The 20,339-nt window shown below is 40.8% G+C and overlaps 2 protein-coding genes and 1 pseudogene across 2 annotated transcripts; 1 reads left to right on the top strand and 2 right to left on the bottom strand.

The window, feature by feature from the left end:
* Nucleotides 1-1,470: 1,470 nt before the first annotated feature.
* LOC119246974 (taste receptor type 2 member 19-like) lies at nucleotides 1,471-2,467 on the bottom strand (annotated as a pseudogene).
* Nucleotides 2,468-7,594: 5,127 nt separating this feature from the next.
* On the top strand, nucleotides 7,595-11,568 carry SMIM10L1 (small integral membrane protein 10 like 1). The gene has a single exon (XM_037515289.2). The coding sequence runs from the start codon at nucleotides 7,628-7,630 to the stop codon at nucleotides 7,832-7,834; it is 207 nt and encodes a 68-aa protein (XP_037371186.1). The 5' UTR covers nucleotides 7,595-7,627; the 3' UTR covers nucleotides 7,835-11,568.
* A 7,577-nt stretch (nucleotides 11,569-19,145) lies between these two features.
* On the bottom strand, nucleotides 19,146-20,051 carry TAS2R42 (taste 2 receptor member 42). Its single transcript, XM_037515287.1, has one exon. The coding sequence runs from the start codon at nucleotides 20,049-20,051 to the stop codon at nucleotides 19,146-19,148; it is 906 nt and encodes a 301-aa protein (XP_037371184.1).
* Between the last annotated feature and the right edge of the window lie 288 nt (nucleotides 20,052-20,339).

The following is a 20,339-nucleotide window of genomic DNA, read 5'->3' as shown; positions in this document are numbered from 1 at the left end:
AATGTCATTAAATGATGTACCAATGTATTTCTTTTTTTTTTTTTTTTTTTTTTATAGAGGCATGTTTTTATTTATTTATTTGTTTGTTTGTTCGTTCGTTTTGTTTATACATGCACTGGGTACAGTCAGAAGCGCGGGAGGGTGAGAGAATTCACCAGAGCCAGAGCAGGGAGCAGAGCAGGCAGAAGGACTGAAGTACACTGCTGAGGGGAGCAGCGGGCGGCAGGAGAGGTCTGTGCGCCATGTGGGACCCTCCTCCGGTGGCCGGGGAGCAGCCGGGGATCGAACCGGCGCCGCAGAGGTCGCCGGCAGCTTTGCAACCCAGCGCTCAACCGCTGCGCCACCGGGGAGGCCCAGTACCAATGTATTTCTAATTTGATATTGAATAATTATTTAAGATTGGGAATATCAATTCTTCTCATCTGAAGTTTAAAAGGATATTTTAGGTACCAAGATGGAGGAGACAATTGGTAATTCAGAGGTACAAAGGAGGTTTAATTCTGGACAAAATGACCTCCCTAACTGCACATGGACACAGAGTATCATTGAGAATCATTTTCCTTTTTTCTTTATCTTCACTGTTGAACTTGATCTTTTTTCTGACTTTTTTGCCCACTTATGTTAAATCTAAAAATATTTGGCATTGTTTATTGTACATAAATGCAAATATGCAAATAGTGTAAATATGTCTGTCACACTTGAATTTTATTGTGTGCAACATTTTCTGGAAGAAGTTCCTATGTCCTTTTAACCATAAAGCAAGAATTCATGATGGACTGGCATCTGTCCCTAGCTCACATCCTCAATGTGTGATTGAAAATTGATCCCTGATGGTGTAGGGGTTAAGTCTCAGCACTATCAAGCTATTGCTACCCCTGCAGCATGAGTTCCATTCCCAGCCAGGCAGCTGACCAACATGGCACAGCAGACCTCTCCTAACTCACCCGCTGCTCCCCTTAGCAGTAAATTTCAGTCAGTCTGCCTGTTCTGCTCCCTACTCTGTTTCTGGTGAATCCCTCACCCCTCCCCCCCGCACCCCTGGCCTACACCCCAACTCTTGTATGCATACATAAATAAAATAAATCTTGAAAAGAAGGAAAATTGATCACTGTCACCATCAAAGACATGGGAAACAGTGAAATCTGTATACAGGGTGGAACTAATGACAATGCACTGTAGCAATGATTTCCTGAGATAAGTTGTCAGTTATTAAAAATGCATATAAATCTAAATTATTTTATTGGAAGATGAAAACATACAATATGTATGTGAAATACACATGACTTTATGATTCTGAGAAATTTCTTACAAAGTTCTGTAAAATGAGGTTATTACGCCCCAAAATCGGTTAACAGTATGTTGATCTTTCTTGTATTTTTCATAAACACACATACGTATGTAAATTTTGCCATAGTTTTGGGTAAAAGAGTCTTCTACCTAAATCTTTGGAAATGACTCGTTACATACACATTAGAAGAAACAATAGGAGTAGATGTCAGACTCCACCAGTTTGTTTTCTGCACGAAGAATCAGGAGCTCCCAGCTACTTCCTTTCCTTCAGCCAGCACCTCGGCTGCCGGAGAAATGACACAAAAGCCTGCTTTAGCTTCTCATTTCCCCAGATGAGGATACATGAGTGGCTTGAAGGATACAAGATTCCAAGTACCCTACAAAACAGAAGGACCAGTTTGCTTCGCTGCCAGCTAAAATTCCAAATTGAAATAATTTGAATCAGAAAGTAACCAGCAAAGAGCAAGAGAAAGGAGACCACGGTCTGCATGGCTCTGATATGGACCCTGGTGCCGGGGTCCTGGGATCCTGTGCCTCTGAGCTGCATCTTCTTGAGATGTTTCCACAGAGAAAAGATCAACAGCAGAACAGAGGACAGGGACATAACAAAGGGTATGAAGTTTGCCAGCATGAATAGAGCCGTATATGAAAGGCTTACTCCATGCCTCAGTCTGATCTTCCAAGTGATGTTTCCTTCATTTTCTCTTGCAGACTTCATATTCTCAAGCATGCTTTCCACAGCAAGGTGAGGAAACAAAAGGACCACACTCGCCAAGAGTATTGCAAAAAGCACATTTTTCACTCTCCACTTTAGGTAAAGAAATAGAAGACTAGAGAAATCGGCTATCTTGAGCAAATAAAATATGCTGAGAATAGTACCCAGCCAGATGCTAAAATGGTGGCTTGTTGTCCAGGCAATATTAATAATAGTTCTAAATACTTCCAAACTATAAAATGCTGGATTAAACAGCATTGCATACCACTTTATTAGCATCATCCAGAGCAAACCAATTCTGGAGACCGCCAGTGCTGTGAGAATTCGATCCACCGTGGAGAACCTTTGTCTCTTGACCCAGTCAGAGTAGTTCACCAGGGCTATGAAGCCATTGGCCAGGTTCCCTAGAACGAATTCTGCCATAACTAGTATGGAAAGAATGCTCAGCAGTAAAGTTATCATGTCGAGAAAAAATAAAAAGTCTAGTCTAAAATCACTGGTATTGATTTTCTGACATAAGTTCTATGTGCAGTGCAACTGATTTCTAAATATGCAGTAAAGTCCTTGCTTCTTTCAAATTCTGTAAACCAATGCCCAGCAGGAAAACACAGGGTGTTCTAACAGACAGTTCAATGCTGTCTTTACAAAAACATTAATATTCTCTAATAGGTTAAAATGACGCCCAGTCACACTGCCTGTCCTTGTCTATACTAGCATATTGCGATGCTGACTGAAGTGGAAAGTGTTCTCATTTGAGAACATGCAAATAAAGACATATTGTTTTGCAATTTCCCCTTGTTTAACCTCTCCACAGTTTGCCTTCATCAGCTTAGCTGGTAGTAATATTAAAGACCCAACACATAGGACATACAATCAGTATTCCAAATGGCTAATTTATTAGTTGGAGTGTGGTCCTAAGTAGGGTCATTATTAGTTCAGATTTATTAACACCAGGTTAATGTAGAAAGAACCTAAGTTTTCCTATCAAAAGTAGCCAAAGTTTTTTTTTTTTGGATTCAGGAAGGTCAATACTTGCTAAAAGCTGCTTGTTAGTAACTAATATTCATATAACATTACTGTTTACAAGCTCATGCACACACATATTTCTTGGATGAACTAGTGTGCTATCGTACATTTCCAAACTGTACAATGTCAGGGAGGTCACAAGGTTTAAATCCTCTTCTCTCATATGCAAGTTTTTCAACCCACTGTTAATAGTTATCAAATAGCTTACCACTTTGATAAACTTTCTGCTTTCATTCTATTTAGTATTTAACCATTAATAATTAAAATATCCAGGAATTTTGTAAATGTACTAGGTACTTAAAAAAATATATGGTTTCCATGGCAGAATCTAGACTTACCCACTTGATCATTCAGATTTACACTTCTGTTTAAATCACTTTTTTCCTTTTTTTTTTCTTTTTTTTTGATTAATAGATTTTTAACTCAGCTGCTACTCTTGATTCTAGCCAGCTTCAATCTTTACAGTACACTTGTTTTCATCAGAGGGCTGCCATGAAATGAAAACCAGACCCTCTGCTTCTTAAGTCTCTGGTCCTGGACTGTTTTATAAATATTCTCCCCCTCCATATGATCATCAGTAAAATCTAGATAAGATTTATTCAAGTGACCTTTGGAGGAGTTAGTATTCTATTTGTGTGAAGTGCTTTCAATTGTACCTGTTTGGTTCTGAGGCTCTGAGGACTGTGATTTACTCATTTCATTCTGTGTTAATTGAAGCTTCACAGTAAGAACTTCCACCTAGGAGCAGAATGTAGCAGATTGCAAAAGCTATGGTTTTCTCTTTAAATAACCAGGACAAGGAGAAGAAATTGCTCCACTTATATTTTTAAATTCATCAGAGAGCTGTGAAAAAAGAGGGTCAACTGAACTAAAATCCAGCATGACATCTTTTTCAGGTAAAGAGAAAAAATGCAATCCCTATCAAATCCCAGCAGCTCTTTTCACAGAAAGGGAAACTATTCCCAAAGTGTATGTGGAAATGTGTATGGATGCGCGTGCACACACACACACACACACACACACTCACTCACGGATAGGAAAGTGCCCAGGAGTGTTGAAATGTTTTTTTAAAAAGACCAAAGTTGAAAAAATAAATAAATAAATAAATAAATAAATAAATAAATAAATAAAATAAAAAGACCAAAGTTGAAAGATCACTGTTCCTGCTTTCAAAGCTTACTACTTAATAAAGATGGTATGGTAGTCTCATGAAGAGAGATACGGAGGTAGATAGATGATGGTTGGATTGATAGATAAAAATGAAACATAATTGAAATGAAATGAAACACTAGTTAGAGTTGAACTTAAGTGTTCTCACCAAAAAAATTAAAAATGAGGCAATACGTTAATTCAGTATCATAGTCCTAAATGTACATCATCATTGTGCTCTTTAAGTATATTACAAATTTGTTAATTTATGCCTCAATACAAGTGAAAAAATGAAGAAAATGAGTTGAAATTTAAGCCTTCTTTGTCCTAGACCATAAATAACTGCAGAGAGCAGGTTAAGTGGGGTACTACTCAAGTATAAAAGGAACTTGATTGCTATGGAATGCTGTGGCATCTTCTCCAGTTATATGAAGTAGAAAAAAATAGATACAAAACAATGTGTACAGTGTGTTATTTATTATCTAAAAAAGGTAGAAGCTCTCCTAACTAAAAACAAAAAAAAAAAAACCTAACTTTTTTTTTTTTAAAGATTTATTTATTTATGCATACAAGAGCTGGGGTACAGGCCAGAGGTATGGGGGGTGAGAGAATTCACCAGAGACAGAGTGGGGAACAGAACAGGCAGATAGACTTAAGTACACTGCTAAGGGGAGCGGCCAGCAAGTCAGGAGAGGTCTGCTGCACCATGTGGGTAGCTCCCTGGCCTAGGGGATTGAACTCATGCTGCAGAGGCTGCGGATAGGTTGCGTTTTAACCCCTTGCACCACCAGTGAGGCCCTAAAAACAAACGATTTAAAATGTTTATCTATTTGGAAGGAAATAGAGATGAGAAGACAGGAAACTAGATTCCTCTTAAGTTTTTGACTCTGGTACCATGGGGAATGGTACCCATGGAAAAAAATGAGGCTCACATGGTTGGAAATGGAAGTTTGGGGACTCAGTGATTTCTGTCACACTCAATAATACCTCTTTTACACTTTCAATTTAGGGTAAATTACACTCTGTACTGAAACCATTCATCTTCTGATTCTCAAAGTCGTCGTTCATATTGTACTACTCTTCAGTCCACCAGTATTTCAGGTCACCTTAAATGACCTGCAGTCATTTCTTCTAAGGGCTGTCTAGTCGCTGGGGTGGTACTGGTACAGCAAAGTATCAAAAGAAATTCTAGTAATTGTCACACAAATTAAGTTTTATAAATTTCACAATGTTATTTGTACAAATCTTATCAGTAGATATATAGAAACAAACGTTCTTTAGGCTACGTTAATTTTGCTTTGAACAATACATTTATTTAGTGCAGGGTGAGGTGTGGAAAAATTGAACAGTGCTTTTCCAAACTTCAGATTATGATCAGAAGTCACTCTCGGAATAATCTACGTTTACACAGGTTGTCCATGATGAAAAACACAGTGCTTACCAGTAAAAACAAAGAGATTAGAGAAGGTAATGTAATGTGTATCCTTTAAACACCAGAGTAGGTGGTTATCCATTACAATGTTACCCTAAGTGTATTCAGGGTGTGTAAACAGGGGTTAGAATTTCCAGCCTTAGGGGCCTCCCTGGTGGCGCAAGGGGTTAAGACGCAACCTATGAAGCTCACCACAGCCACTACAGCACAAGTTCGAGTCCCAGCCCTGGAGGTGACCCACATGGCGTAGCAGACCTCTCCTGTCTCGCCTGCTGCTCCCCTCAGCAGTGTATTTCAGACAATCTGCCTACTCTGTTCCCCACTCTGTCTCTGGTGAATCCTCTCACCCCCCAAAACTCTGGCCTGTACCCCGGTTCTTGTATGTATAAATAAATAAATCTTAAAAAAAAAAATTTCCAGCCTTAGGGCTTAGTCATAGGTTCACGTGTGTCTCCTTGCAGAAACAGTATGTTTCCACACCTAATCTGGATTTTTCCTAAGTTTACATGGGGAGTGAGAATTTGATATTGAGAGATTATGAACTGCAAAAAAAAAAAAAGAAAGAAAGAAAAAAAAAGCTTGTTGAATGTGTAACTTCTGTCACAATTGAAACAGGCCTAAAACATCGCAGAATATGCCCAAATCTGCTTAAGGGGCTCATCTTGTCCTAATATTGCTAGGGAGAAAAGGATGTCCTAAAGCTAATTCCATACAGGTTTTGTGGACTCCACCCCCACTCCAGACCAAAGCCATCAGGACATTGGGAAAGACAAATCCCATCACCACCAAAAGGAAGGCTGCTGGGACCTGAGGGTGGAGTTAAGCAGCCAGGTTTGGTATAAAACCAGACTCGTGGGTGTTGGGGGGTTCCCTTTTGGCTCTCCGCCAGCTTGCAGTGCTTGGCCAGCTCTGAGTGCCTTTGGGTTTCCAGGTCTGTGGATCAGGTAGGACGCATTAAAGACTTTATTTCCCTATTTTCTCCCTGAGTTGTACATTTCCTCAATTCCCTTTCCCTTGTAAATAAACCTTTTATTAACCTTTGTGTGTGCCTGTAGTGGAGTATTAATAAGTTCCTTTTAAGCGCGCAGGTGAGGACCCACAGCCAGGCAACCTGTTTTATATCTGGGCTGCTCCGAAACAATATTACAGCCAATGTTACAAAATAAAAGGGTAAAATGCCTGGCTAAAAAATCCCAGTTTTATTGCTGGCAGACAGTGAGCCTTAAGGCCAAATATACCACTTCACTTGGCTTCCTTTCTCCAACTGGTGTTAGAGGGGAAAGGATGTCCTAAAGCTAATTCCATACAGGACTCTGCCCCCACTCCAGCCCAAAGCCATCAGGACATTGGGAAAGACAAATCCCATCACCACCAAAAGGAAGGTTGCTGGGACCTGAGGGTGGAGTTAAGCAGCCAGGTTGGCATAAAAACCAGACACGTGGGCCTTGGGGGGGGGGGGGGTGTAGGGAAGGCTTTTGGCTCTCCGCCAGCTCTCAGAGTGCCATTGGGTTTCCAGGTCAGCGGATCAGGTAGGACGCACTTAGGATTTTACTTCCCTATTTTTTTCCTGAGTTGTACATTTCCTCATTTTCCCTTTCCTTGCAAATAAACCTTTTAGTAACGTTTTGTGTGTGCCTGCAGTGGAGTATTAAGTCCCTTTTAAGCGCGCGTGTGAGGACCCACACCCAGGCACCCCGTTTTATATCGGGGCTGCCCTGTAACAGTGCAGTGAAAATCACGCCTTAAGGCTGTCCATATGTTCTATTAAATAACACGTATGCCATTTATATAAACCCGCTGGGGGCCACTACGTGTTAAGCGCTAAAGTAACTATCATTTGCGCAGCCGACAGGAAGAGGCGGGGCGCCGGCGGCTGCCAGGGGCTCGGCGCCGCTGGGGAGCAAGCGGCGGCGGCGTCGGGCGCGCACGTCTCCGGGAGCCGCAGCCGCTCAGCCCCCGCCCCAGCCTGCCCCGGACGTCCGTCTGGGCCCGCGGGGACCCTCGGCTCCAGGCCCATGGCCACCGCGGCGGCTTCGTCTTCCCTGGCGCTCCGGGCCTGCAGCCCGGCCGCAGCCCCCAGCTCGTACGGGGTCTTCTGCAAGGGGCTCTCCCGCACCCTGCTCGCCTTCTTCGAGCTGGCCTGGCAGCTGCGCATGAACTTCCCGTACTTCTACATCGCGGGCTCCGTGATCCTCAACATCCGCCTGCAGGTACACTTCTAGTGCAGCGACTTCGCCGCTGCCATGGCGGCACACCATGGCGGACTCCCTGGGGGCCCGGCCCCGCGAGGTCTCGCGAGAGTGTCGGGCGCTCTCCGCGGCTGCGCACTCCTCCCTCAGCCGCACTCGCGGGCCGTCGCGTGAGCCGTCCGGGGCTGGCCGGAGGGAGTGCGTGACTTTGGTTCCGCCCGCAGACTTTGTACAGACTCACGACTGTATTTAAGAAGCCGAACTTTCGAGAAAAAAAATTATGTACAACAAGCTCAAGGTTCCAGTTAAATAAGTTTCGGGACTGTTGTTTGGATCGGATTGTAAGTAGACACTGAATGAGTCAGAAGCTGAAGATCTTAAGGATTTGCCGTGGACGCCAGCTCTTTCTTCGTCCCACAGGAGAAAACGATGACAGGAACTTTTAGTGAAAACAGCGCAAAGACGGTACAGGAGTCGCATCCTTCATATATACCAAGATTTTGACCCGAGGGTTGTATTTTGAGCCTCGGAGGGTCGGAGTGTGAGAAAGTGGACTCTGTTGCAGTGACCCTGTGAGTAGCACCTAGTTCAGCACCCAGGAGCCAAAAAGAAGGCAACCCAGTCGTAGCACAAAGCATGGCTATTTCGTGGATAATATTTAGATAATCATCATAATGTAAATGCTGTTTATGGTTGTCATCTTTTAAAAGAATTATGCTTACAAAGTAGCATGCCAATGACATCAACCTTTACAATGTAAAAGTAGACCTTACTGGTGGTGATGTTGAAAGGGGGCAGGGTAAATGGAATAGTGGATAAAGTTGCTAGAATAGTAATATAATTACATTCAAGAGAAAGAGCAGAGACCAGCAGGAAGTCAATAAGAAATGCCTAAGATGGAGAGTTAAATGAAATGTCTCAAAAAGAAAAAATGGTAGACTATTTGGTGTGTTTGTATATGAGTTAACAGGTTTTTAATGTTTTAGGGAGTCTGGGATTAAATGAGTGGTTTATAGGGCTTTTCTAAATTAAGGAAACAGCTGAGGCAATTATAAACCCCAGGAAAAATTAAAAGTTTGACAAGAATTACACTGCATGCCTCAACTGTGAATAATAATGGTTATATAAAGTTGGTCATAATTATGTAAACATTGAACACAGATAAAACGAATGGTTATGTAATTTGGAGGAGACTGGAAAGGAAAGAGATGTGTATAATGGGGGAGAATCAAGATCTAATTCAGTGAAGTCAAACTATGTTACATAGGAAAAACAACTCAGTTAAAAGTGGTTGTCTCTGAAGAAAGAAAATCGGGGATGGGTAGAGAAAAGCAAGGAGTGCTGCTGCTTTTCACTACCGGACTAGCAGTATTATTTGATTTTTTGAACTTAGATACTTACTTCTTTAAATAGGAATTGGTTTAAATAAGTTTCAACTTTTTAGAAGTTCTCCAGGTAATTGAAATTTACACCATTAGTAAGAGTCAGCAGGGTAAGTTTTTAAATCAAGTAGATCTGTTAAAATATGAACTCTGATTTTATAGCCTTAGGTGATGCCATTCATCTGCCTAAACTCCTTTCCTCCGTTATTAATTGAAGTAAAAATACCCACTTTGAACGGTGAGGATTAAAAATAAGCCTACCTTAGTGTTTCATATATACACAATAGATGGTGTTCATTATAACAGTACCCTTCATATTTGAGTAAAACTTAAAACTCTTATGGAAGGCCTGTTTTTCCAGAGATTTGAAGGAGATATGTAGGGTACTGACACTCGAGGTATGAAGATATTGCAGGAAGATTTTTGGTGAGACATTTGTGTGAAGAGTGGCAATTACTTGTTGTGGTAAATATTTAAACTGTTAACAGTGTTCTATATTCTAATTGTATCCAACAAAGAAATATACCCCAGGGGCAAAAAACTAGTGCCCGCTCCAGCACCATGTCTGGTTGCCGGTAATTCTTTCCATAATCCTTTTCTCCAGCCAGACTATTGAGCACTTTCTACTTATACTATTTTTCCATTAAGATTTTCTGAGATGCCTCTGACCAGAATAGACTTCATTCCTTTTAATCCATCCAAGGGCTGTGTTAATATCAATTTACACCTGCATTCGTTATCAGATTTGGAGGGTTGGGTTTTTCTTTTAATATCCAGGAAGACACATTTCCTGGACTATCATCTCTCCCCTTGGTAATTACATATTGCTGTGATAGAGTGCAGGAACTAAAATATTTTGTTCTAAAATATCAGAAATAGAATTTGATCCATAATGCCAAGGAGCCTGCAAAGGGGCAGACATCACTAGTTCCTAGAGGTACTGATGCTCCACTAATAACATAAGAGAATGTAGCTTCCTTCATGCTGGGATGAGGAGGTCCAAAATGCTACATTTGGGTGGCTGCCTGAATCCAGTGTTTTCAACCTTTTTCCTCTTAGCAGTCTTTTGTTACACTGAAGAAACTTAGGCACTTTATCACTTTATTAAACTTATTTATCATATCCTTCAACTAGATTGGAAGCTCTGTGAGTGAAGACACTGTATCATAATCCAATTTTACAACCTATAGTATTAGGAAATGTATAGTAGGACCCGAATGAGAGCTCTGTGATATACCATTTATCCTTCACAATTGTTCTAAAACCTAGATGTATGTTTTTCTTCTGACATGATACAACTCAATGAACTTTATCAACATCGCTGGAAAACAAGAGTTTTGCCCTGACAAACCAGTTACTCTAATTTGCGAGTAATTGTATTCCTCTTGACATCCTTCCAGGTGACATCCATGAAGCCAAAGACTTTGTTTGTTCTTTGCTCTATCCTCAGCCTGGAACGTCGCCTAATGCAAAGTAGATCATAACTATTATTGAATGAATGCCGAATTTGTTTTTTCTTCTACACATAGCAGTCAATAAAGAAAATAAAGCTGTATTTGGTCATGATACTAAGGTCATCCATTTTATTATCCATAAATTGAGCTTTTTTTATTGGTACAGACATATCTCCAACTTGAAGCAAAGAGGTGGTGTAATTCTGACCTATGAAGAACTCCTAATGCCGAAATTTCTGAGCCTGGAAAGCAGTCTGATCGCCAGTGAGCCCAGAGAAAGAGTAAAGATTTGCTGGGGCCTGGTGAGGCTCTGCCCCCGACCCCTGCCTTGCCTCCCTGCCTTGCCAAGCCTGCAGGGTTGCCACAACAACCCTCCACTCCTGAATTTCTGGAGAAATTCAGAAGCCTTTTGGCCCCTGGCTTCCCTTCCCTCCCTGGGCCAGGTTGCCCTCATAGAGGAGGTTTTTTTATATCTTCAGTGAGGCAGGGTAACCTTTTATGAACCAAAATGAGAAAAGCTAAATCCTCACAACCAAAAGGCATAAATCATTAATGAAATCCTTAACCAAGAATGTCTGGGCTTTAAAATCATTGCCACAGAATAGAGGTTGTGTCCAACAAACTAACAAGGTGTTTAATTTAAAAGGAACTTTTTGGGCCTCCCCGGTGGCGCAGCAGTTGAGCGCTGGGTTGCAAAGCTGCACGCAGCCTCTGCAGTGCCGGTTCGATCCCCGGCCACCAGATGAGGGTCCCACATGGCGTGCAGACCTCTCCTGCTGCCCGCTGTTCCCCTCAGCAGTGTACTTCATCAGTCTGCCTGTTCTGCTCTCCACTCTGGCTCTGGTGAATTCTCTCACCCTCCCGCGCTTCTGACTGTGCCCAGTGCTTGTATAAATAAATCTTTTAAAAAATAAAAGGAACTTTTCTGAAAAACTTTTGGAATTTTTTTCCCCCTAAGATTTATGTATGCAAGAGCTGGGTTGCAGGCTAGAGATGTGGGGGCGGGGGGGGGTGTGTGTGTGAGAGGATTCACCAGAGACAGAGTGGGTAGAACAGAGGATCTTCTGAAATATGCTCCTGAGGGGAGCAGCGGGTGATCAAGAGAGGTCTGTGCCATGTGGGTCAGCTCCCTGGTCAGGGATCGAACTTGTGCAGTGGCTGCTGACAGCTTTATAGTGCTGAGACTTAACCCCTTGCGCCACCAGAGAGACCCAACTTTTGGAATTTTTAATTGATAAAAGAAAACTTTGACATCATCTCAAACTGAATTCGAAGAGGAATATGTTTAACAGATGCCTTAAAATTCAGGTCAGGTTAGATCTATATGAAAGGGAAAAAAGTTATTCCTAGCTCTGACATAAACAGGACCAAGGGATAGAGATACCAATCTACATTTGAGATAGTGCGTTGTCTCCTGGAGCTGTATCTATATTGGTGTCCCTCAAATAATGACTAATTGAAAATAGTCCATCTGTCTCCTGTGATCTTTAAATATCCCCCCAAAAATAATGTCTTAACTGTTTTCTGAATTGATCGAGACCAACCATCTGGTCCACTTTTGAATGAAGGTTTATTGATCGAGACCAACCATCTGGTCCACTTTTTGAATGAAGGTTTATTCTGGAAAGTCTAGCACAAGACTTCATCTGGGTACACAACACTAACCAATCTCACACGTGAGTGGACTCTGGAAGTATGAGTTTTGCAGGTGGCCCCATGTTTCTGTATCAGTTAAGGGAGGACCAGGCCTTAATCAAGACCAGTAGATTAAAGACCTGAGCCATCAGATTCCACATTTTCTTTGGGCTCTGATAGATTCTTAGATGTTTCCACTATACAACATGATTTGACCACTGAAGTGTTTTTTCCACTTAAGATCGAGGGTCTTGGGCAGAGCTCAGGGCCAAGCCTCTTCTGGCATTAGAAGGTTATTTGTAACTAGTTTCAGGTGTGGGCAAACTTGGGGGGAAAATGAACATTATGTCAAGACAGTTCACACTTGAAAGTTTATTTTGGAGGGACGTGATCAGCAAGAGAGCAATGACAATCATTTTTTATTCCCCTAGTAAGTTGGTCCTGTACTAGGATGAACTACTCTCCAGATACCATGGGACTGCCTGGAGGTATGATAGTAGTAATTTTCCCTGGAGCATGACTTGGGTCTCCAACTCAGACTTTTATTATGGAAAGGGGAGGCACAGAATTTAATCTTAAAACTCCATTTTAATAGGAAAAGGCAAGGCAGCAGCCACCGCCCAGCCAGGCTTTATCTTCTCATCATTACTTTTTGTGCTTCTCTTATCAGGAGTAGGTCCCTGCTCCCCAGAGTGTCATTGGCAAGGACAGTACGTGAGAAGTGAGGACTTAATTCTAAGGAGGCATTTACTGCTCCTTCCCACTCGTAGAAAGCAATAGTTGTGCATAGTTGCTTCATCTTTTATATCTTTGCCATTAAACAAAAGTTTGCTGACACTAAAATAGAAATCAAAAAATTAAAAGTATATCCAGTTTCTTCTAGTAAGTACGAAAATAATCTTTAATATTTTTACTGAAAGGAATATATTCTAAACCAAATTATCTTGAATATCTGAGTAGCGCAAGATAATTTGAACTTTACCTTTCCTAAAGAAAGATAATCCTAGTGACAATCATTAGATTTCTTACATAGTGTTCAACATGAATGCAATTTAAATCTAAATCTCTGTTCAGACTTGGATATACATGTATCATAACATTATCATTGGCATGGTCACGAATGTATCAGAGCTCACCATAGTAAGAGTATACTTGACAAAATTTTTGCGGTTCTTATGTCTTCCCCAGCAACAGATTTGATGTATTACTCCATCAAAACTGACTTAACCATCGGGGCCTCCCTGGTGTCACAAGGGGTTAAGATGCAACTTATGAAGCTATACGCAGCCACTGCAGCATGAGTTCCACCCCTGGCCAGGGAGCTACCACATGGCACAGCAGACCCCTCCTGACTCACCTGCTGCTCCCCTCAGCAGTGTATTTCAGTCAGTCTGCCTGTTCTGTTCCCCACTGTCTCTGGTGAACACTCTCACCCGTACCCCAGTTCTTGTATGCATAAATAAATAAATCTTAAAACAAAAAATCTAACCATCCATATATTTTCAAGATTTATTTTCTAGTTTTTGATTATTTTGGGCCTGCTTTTACCAATGAAAGATCATGAAACCCTAGCATGTATGTCTTCATTAATGATAGTTTTAAAATATATTTATAATCTGAAGGTACTACTATTCAAAATTGTAATATTAGCAAGCACAATCTTACCAAGATTATGTGTTTTCAGCTACTTTGGTTATATTTTAATTATTTTATTATAATTATTATAAAACTTGCCTAAAACATATACACATATGTAATAATCTCTTGTAAACTTTCCTTTTTACTCCTACCTCTGGCGAGTCAGTTGTGTTTGTCTTCTCTGACAAGGAACTCTAGTAGCATCATATAATCTTTATATAGACATACACACCCTTGTAAATACATAAGTACTATTACGCACTTATATAAGTACTGTTATGCACTTTTATAAATTCAGTTAATTATTTTCTTTTTCTAAAAGGGTAGTATCAATTCTATTGTAGCTTGGAGTCCTAATGATAGTCAACTTTTTTTTTAAGAATTTTGTAATCCTTTAAAATCTTTGGGTTATTGATCATAACTCAAAACTTCAATTTATGAAACTGTAGGGAACAGAAATACTCAAAATGATAAAGTGAGGTGAAAAACAATAGAGGATAATGATACTCATAGTATTTCAAACACTTGAATTTAAAAAAAATTTTTATCGAAATAACTGCATTATAACATAAATTTCAAATATTTTAGGTTATATCTTGTTGTGAGATGATGTGCTACCAGTATTTTTTTTTCTTTTTTTTTAGGATTTATTTTTTTATACAAGAACCTAGGTACAGGCCAGATGCACGGGAGGGTGAGAGGATTCACCAGAGACAGTGGGAAACAGAACAGGCAAACTGACTGAAACACACTGCTGAGGGGAGCAGCAGGCTAGACAGGAGAGGTCTGCCACGCCATGTGGGTATCTCCGTGGCCTGCAGGGATCGAACCGGCACCGCAGAGGCTGCGGATAGCTTCACAGCGCTGCGTTCAACCTGCTGTGCCACCAGGGAGGCCCCAGCATTTTTATTCTTTGGTTTATTTTAACTTAATGTTGTGCAAGTGTTCTACCTATTCAAACTTGGAAGCAATTTTCATTTCTAAATAATCATGTTATTTTTGTCACATATGAATGCAGTAAATGTTTGCCAGCACCTTTAACATTTATATGTATTGTGGGCCTCCCCGGTGGCGCAGCGGTTGAGCGCTGGGTTGCGAAGCTGCCCCCGGCCTCTGCGGCACCGGTTCGATCCCTGGCTGCTCCCCGGCCACCAGAGGAGGGTCCCACATGGCGCCCAGACCTCTCCTGCCGCCCGCTGCTCCCCTCAGCAGTGTACCTCGGTCCTTCTGCCTGCTCTGCTCCCCGCTCTGGTTCTGGTGAATTCTCTCACCCCCCTGTGCCTCTGACTGTTCCCAGTGCTTGTATAAATAAATAAATAAAATCTTTTTAAAAAAATTTATATGTATTGTAATGTATGTCTTATATGCATATTAAATCTCAGATATTTCTTGTTACCAGCCTGTTATAAAATGACACCAATACTTACATTTTGAAAAATTCAGTGTTATGTCCTCTGACTATGTGAATGGATAATTAGTTTAGGCAATTTTAGGGAACATTTGTAATGTTCAACAGTATCTAAAGAATCCAGTGAGAAAAACAGAAGTTAAAATGGATCTCAATGTCTTCTCATTCATTCTGGAATATGGAAAAGTCTGGAGAAGTCTATGAAGCAACAGGTTTCAGCCTTTTCAGGTGGCATTTAAGTTGCCTCAACAGGTGCAAGGCAGCTTGTTGCAGCTTTCTGTTTCCCAAAATGAGGATAAATGAGTGGCCTGAGGGAAAAACAGAGACTGCTAACATGACAGCAAAATGGGCTCGAATTTTCTGCGGCTCAAGGAAAGTCCATCCTATTAATACAGAGGAAGAAAAGTGAACCATGAAGAGGAAGAGGAACGACATCACCATTTTCATGGCCCGTTTGTGGGCCACTGTGCTGAGGTCACCAGAGCTAGAGTTTCGCCCCAGGTTTCTGGTGTGTCTAATCAAGGAGAGAAATAAAAGCAGCAGTGAGATTACAGAGAGAAGAAAGGGAATTAACTGGATCAAGCTGTCAGCAACCACGCGCTTAGTATACAGAGTTCTTATACCTGAGGCCCAAGTTGAGTTTCTGACATAAATGTTACCAACATTATTCCAAAAGCCATTAAATGTATCTGTTAATTGAAGGTCAGCCAAGAGTAAGAACAAAGACCCCAGAAGAAGCACAAGCATCAGCCTGCTAATTCTCCACTTCAACCAGACAAACCAGGGCTGGGAGAAATTGGCTATTTTAAGGAAGTAGAAAACACTTAGACAGGTAGCCAGCCAGGTAGCGAAGTGATTGTTCAGAGTCCAAGCAATGCCAATAAATGTGGCTAGTTCATCAATGTCATAGAGATGTGGCCATAACACCATTACAGATGAATCAAGTACTATTATCCAGAGATGGCCAATTCTGGAGAGAGCCAGGCTGGTGAGGATATAGTCGGCTAATGAGAGCTTTTTACATTTGACCCAGTCCATGCAGTTCACCAGCACAATGAAGCCATTCCCCAACACTCCAATCACAAATTCTCCTATTGCCACCAGCAGAAAAGTATTTCCAATTTCAGATGGCATTTCCGTAGAAAGAACCCAGAAAGCAAACTCTATGTCTTCTGATATTTTGCTGACAAAATATTGTAAAATAATATGAGTTTGATACTTGACACTTTTATGCTGAAAATGCTGAGTCTCATATACTAAAAAGAATCTCCCCTGTGTTTTAGATTAATTCCAACTGTAGGTCTGAAATACTTGATCCGGTTTCACAGATCTTCGTGAAAAATTTTATTTCTCTCAATCAACTACTGATCCCCAAGGTAAGCAGTGAATGTGTCCATCATACTTGTTAGCTGCGAGTTTCCACTTGTGAGGATTTGTGGAGGAAGGAAGTCAGGTGTGGAAGAAGGAAGTCAGGTATGCAAGCATGCAAATTTGAGACAGATTTCTTTACACTGATTTGTACTTTCCTTTTCCATCGAAACTCAATACAGTTGGGATTCAAATTTCTTCATTTTAAAACTGTCCTCTAAAAGTAAGCTCTACACTGCAGACATTATTCATTAATTCCATATAAATGTGTAATAAAGAGAAGCAGCATCAAGGAGCTCAGACAGAAGTTGTAAAGTAACATTAAATAAACTATTGAGGGCCTCCCCTGCCCACTCAGGCAGTTGAGCGCAGTGCTGTGAAGCTGTCCACAGCCTCTGCAGCGCCGGTTCGATCCCCGGCCACTGGCAAGGGTCCCACACGGCGCACAGACCTCTCCTGCCCCGCCTGCTGTTCCCCTCAGCAGTGTGTTTCATCAGTCTACCTGTTCTGTTCCCTGCTCTGGCTCTGGTGAATTCTCTCACCCTCCCATGCTTCTGACTGTACCCAGTGCTTGTATAAATAAATAAATAAATAAATCTTAAAAAAGAAAAAAGCACCGTCAGCTTCACTATTTTTTGGTACACCGCATAACCTAGGAGTGTATATAGTTCAGTTTTCTACAAATGAAGGAGGGCAGGGAGAAGTCTTAATTCTCACATTATCCCCAGCCCCGGGGAACAGCCCTAGAGCAATGCCCATTCCCAGGGCTCCGTCAAAATTTATCACCTTTTAATTGTGACAAGTTTTTGTTTCTTAAAGACAATCTGAAGAATACATCAAAAAATGTAAGACCTTAAAAATTAAATTTTCATTTTTAAGGATTTCCATTATATAAACGTGTAGCATCTTTACACTACGATAATCCCAAGCATCATATTCAAAATTTTATATGTTCCCACATTTCACCTTAATTACAATTATAGTAATCATATCTAAAATCAGATGATAATATTCATAACACTATATATACATATTTATGTGTAAAATTTACATGACACATGTAGTATTCTCTTTTTTTTTTTTTTGAAGGATGTATTTACTTATGTATACAGAGCTGGGGTGCAGACCAGAGTTGTGGGGGTGAGAGGATTCACCAGAGACAGAGTGGGGAGCAGAACAGGCAAATCTACCTGTACTATTCTCTTTTTTTTTTTTTTTATTTATTTTATTTATTTAATAGAGGCATGTTTTATTATTTATTTATTTGTTTGTTTGTTTTGTTTATACATGCACTGGGTACAGTCAGAAGCGCGGGAGGGTGAGAGAATTCACCAGAGCCAGATCGGGGAGCAGAGCAGGCAGAAGGACTGAAGTACACTGCTGAGGGGAGCAGCGGGCGGCAGGAGAGGGCTGCGCGCCATGCGGGACCCTCCTCCGGCGGCCGGGGAGCAGCCGGGGATCGAACCGGCGCTGCAGAGGCTGCGGGCAGCTTCGCAACCCAGCGCTCAACCACTGCGCCACCAGGGAGGCCCCTGTACTATTCTCTTATAAACTATGCTTTCTAGACCTTTGTGTTGACCTGTTTCTGTTTGTTTCTCTGAGAACTCTAATGATCAGATTCCAGCAAAATTCATGTGTAAACACAAATGTGATCATTCTCAAAATGTAATTATGATCCATTTGTAGTAAAAATATAAGTGTGGTTTTGAACTAAAGGGAAATTTTAATTCTTTTGCATCACATGGTGGAAGCAATGATTTCTGCCACTCTGAAAATACATTTTGCATATCTCGGTATTTAGCAAAATTGATTAGTACCTGCATACATCAAAAATATGATTTAGAGCTTCAAATTTAGATAAGCATTGTAAAACACATTTCTACTTAAAGATGATTTATTGTATTTTGTATTCTCACATATCTCCTGTTCTGTTATCAACGAGATTCCTAATGACAACAATGCAATGCTTTATCATTCAAAAAATTTTGGACTTTAAGAGCTGAGGTCATATTTTTCCCACCTGTAACCTTAGTTGCTCAATTAATTTTTCTATCAATATTTTATAGATCTTGTACCCTGTTGATTTTGTAATTTATCTTGATTTTTCAAGAACTACATGCCTTTCTCCCCCTACATGAGCTGCAATTACATACATCTTTTACATATAAAATGCTAAGTTAAATTCTCTTCGAAAGAATATTTGAGACTTCAAAAAATTGGTAACCAATATTTTTTTAAAAATGATTTCTTTTAAAATTACATTGGCTGACTATGTGTGAATTATTATCCAAGGCAACCTGCTCTAAAGAAAATTGCAGTTATGCTCAACAATGCTTAAAGAAACGCACAGGGGGGCAGGGGGGTGGGGAGAGAAAATTGATTCTCAAAGTCTTCTCACTAAGTTTTTATCTTTGAAAAGACTTTGGAAATTCTATCTGTAAAGCTGACAGATTTTCTCTTCAATAAGCTTTTAAGATACCATATACTTTCAGGACTGCCTGTCCAAGTTTCTTGTTTCCCAGAATCAAAATAAACGAGTGGCCTGTGGGAAGGACATACATTACTAACACGAGAAACCTTACAAACATGTCCCGCCACAACACAGAAAACAACCAAATTGCCAATTGCGTGGAAATAAAATGAACCACGGAGAGGAGTAGGAAAGACAGCAGTATTTTCATGGCTCTTTTATGGGCCTCTGTGCTGGAGTCCCGGGAAGCCATGGAGTTGCGCTGCAAATTCCTGGTGTGTCTCACCAAGGACAGAAACAAAAGGACCAAAGAGGTCAGGGACAGGAGGAAGGGGATAAAATAGGTCATGCTAAGAATAATCAGAGTGTTAACCTGGGAAGTTTTTCTTTCAGTTGGATGTGAAGTCAGATTACTTCCATCTAATATATAGTCACTAATGAAAAGTCTTTCTAGCAATAGCAAGTCAAAAATCAGAATGGCCAAAGAAGAGACAAGAGTCATTAGAACCACTCTGTTCATTCTCCACTTCAGCCAGAGGAAGAAAGAGTGGGAGAACTGAGCAATCTTCAGGAGGTAGAAAATGCTGAGGCAGGTCGCCAGCCAGGTAGTCAAGTGAATAGCTACTCTCCAAAGCAAGCTAAAAAGCCTTCCTAGTTTATAAGTGAGGTATATATGTGCACCTGGTCCCATCAGAAAAGATTGGAATAAATACACCACCAGCTGCATGATTCTGGAGAGAGCCAAGCAGGTGAGGATGAAGTCAGCCAGGGAGATCTTGTGGTTTTTGACCCATTCATAGCAGTTAACCGTTCCAATGAAAACATTCCCCAGTATTCCGACGAGGAACTCCACTATCGACAGAATCAGAAAGACTTCATCCAGACCCATGAACATTTCTGCAGAAAATAATCCACACTTCTAATCCTAGATCTCTGTAATAAATGTATAATCAAACTGTTGCAGAAGAGCATCCATTTCTGATACTTCTCTTCATTGCTTTGAATCCAATTCTAATCTTAAGCAGTACCTCCAGCACAGATGGGTGGGTACAGTCTCCTATACTAAAGGAAATTATTCATCTCTTATTATAATTCTGTTCTTAATCCAGAAGGATCTTCTAAAGTATACAGTCTCATATAGAAAATGCAGTTACTTCTTTGAGAGAGCAACTAATTTCCAAAC

This window comes from Talpa occidentalis, unplaced genomic scaffold (genome assembly GCF_014898055.3).
Source record: "Talpa occidentalis isolate TD23 unplaced genomic scaffold, MPIMG_talOcc4v2.1 talOcc4.16, whole genome shotgun sequence".
NCBI classification, from domain to species: Eukaryota; Metazoa; Chordata; class Mammalia; order Eulipotyphla; family Talpidae; genus Talpa; species Talpa occidentalis.
Note: the sequence above shows the minus strand (reverse complement) of the source record. Positions and strands in the feature narration are given on the sequence as shown.